General features: G+C 45.8%; 1 protein-coding gene across 1 annotated transcript; it reads right to left on the bottom strand.

Moving 5' to 3' along the window:
• Positions 1 to 289: 289 nt before the first annotated feature.
• Positions 290 to 1,438, bottom strand: PER1 (1-cysteine peroxiredoxin 1). The gene has a single exon (XM_086808474.1). The coding sequence runs from the start codon at positions 1,361 to 1,363 to the stop codon at positions 695 to 697; it is 669 nt and encodes a 222-aa protein (XP_086664600.1). The 5' UTR covers positions 1,364 to 1,438; the 3' UTR covers positions 290 to 694.
• Between the last annotated feature and the right edge of the window lie 447 nt (positions 1,439 to 1,885).

Genomic DNA, 1,885 nt, shown 5'->3' with positions numbered 1-1,885 from the left:
CCTGCATATTGGTCACTACACTTTCCATAGAACAAACCGGATAAAGTGCCACTATGACTTTCTTTCTTCCCAAACAATCTATTTATGCCTCATCACAACCTCTGGTGATTGCTCCTTAAAGATCCATTACACAACCTAGATAAAGGTTAGTTGTCTGCCAGTAGAAACTAGTGATTTATCAGAAGCAATTTGAGCCTGGCTAAAAGCATACAAGCAAAGGATTGTGCATATGAAGTTTTAAAAAAAAACTAGTTCGTATGTCTTCATGATGAAACTTCTTGCACATTCGAGTAAAAGGCCACCGAATCGAAGCCACAATGTCCAATAGAATAAAAGAAGCTATCAAAATGCTTTGCAGGCAAAGATATTCCTCCAATTCCAGCAATTCTTATAAAAGCGCAGAAAAGGCTCAACAGAAGCAGGAAAAAGGCCACCACATGACATAATGTTCAATTTGGCACACCATGTTATAGTCGGGTGTGATGTCTGTTTATTGAAACTAGTAAGTAGTGCATTGCTATGTTGATTCACAGATGGCGAGGACACCCTATGTGAAAAAGCAACCAGAGGGACACAGAAGCTAGCATCTCTGCATTTCCAGCATCCTAAAGAGCAGGCAAAAAAAAGAAGTCACTGGAGCGGTGAGAGGATGTTCTATGTGGCATACTGTGCTGCCGATGTGTTTTTTGCCCATTCATAGGTCAGGTTGGGGTGTGAGGCGAAGGTAACCTTTTCCAGAGGGAACAGGGATCCTTTCAAAGCCCTTGGGAAACTTGTTTCTGGCCGTCTCATCCGAGAGGGTGGGCAAGACCATGCAGGGATCACCGGGTTTCCAGTCGACAGGGGTAGCTACGCTATGGTGTGCAGTGAGCTGAAGTGAATCCACAACACGAAGGATCTCGGCAAAGTTCCTACCTGTGGATGCCGGGTAGAGGATGGAGGCCTTGAGCTTCTTGTCGGGGCCGATGATGAGGACGGCGCGGGCAGACAGAGGCGCGCCGCAGGAGTCCTTCTCGTCCGGGTCCAGCATGCCCATCTGCACAGCGATGGCGCGATCGGGATCGCAGAGAATGGGGTAGGAGACGATGGCGCCCTCCTTGCTCACGCTCTCGATGTCGTGTATCCATTCCAAGTGTGAGAGAAGATCGTTGCAGCTCACGGCCAGGACCTTCACCCCCCTCTTCATGAACTGCGGCATGTAGCCCGCCATCGACCCCAGCTCTGTGGTGCATACGGGGGTGAAGTCGTTGGGGTGCGAGAAGAGAATGGCCCAGTGCTTGTCGATGAAGTCGTGGAAGGCTATGGTGCCCTGCGTTGAGTCCGCTTTGAAATCAGGAACCACATCCCCGAGCTTCAACGCCATGGCCACGCTTCGACAAGCGTTTCGTTTCCACTTATACGGAAGTGCAATGAACCTACATTTTTCATCCTAAAAATTTATCTCATCCATTTTTGAAAAATCAGCAAAGTTTTGGCAATATAATTCTATTTTACCTCCACATTTTGCAAAATCTTAAGAACAGGTTTTATGCTCTTACGTTCGATGTGAATGTTTTATGTGGACACTCCACCTCTGTTGGGTACCACCTAGCAAATGCACGTCCCAACTTACCCTCGTCTGAGCATAAACATTTACAACATAGTAAATTTGCATGCAACCTCCAAGCTCCACATTAGGCCTTATAGTTGGAGGTTGCATACCTACCCATCCTATGGACAGCTGCCTTCCTGTCAACATGACCTTATGTACTTCTTGAAGAAATAATTAAAAACTCACAAATACATCAAAGATTAAAGCATAGACTTGAATCAAATTGATATGATAGAGCATATCATAGCATCAAATAAGAGAAAAATAGAACAACATCACCATCAAGACACTATT

This window comes from Cibotium barometz, chromosome 14 (genome assembly GCF_041138505.1).
Source record: "Cibotium barometz isolate CiBa-2024 chromosome 14, ASM4113850v1, whole genome shotgun sequence".
Classification (NCBI taxonomy): Eukaryota; Viridiplantae; Streptophyta; class Polypodiopsida; order Cyatheales; family Cibotiaceae; genus Cibotium; species Cibotium barometz.
The sequence above is the reverse complement of the archived record's forward strand: the minus strand, read 5'-3'. Positions and strand labels throughout refer to the sequence as shown.

What these genes read in the sequence shown, in the direction of transcription:
- PER1 (XM_086808474.1), bottom strand. Translation starts at nt 1,363, where the DNA reads ATGGCGTTGAAGCTCGGGGATGTGGTTCCTGATTTCAAAGCGGACTCA.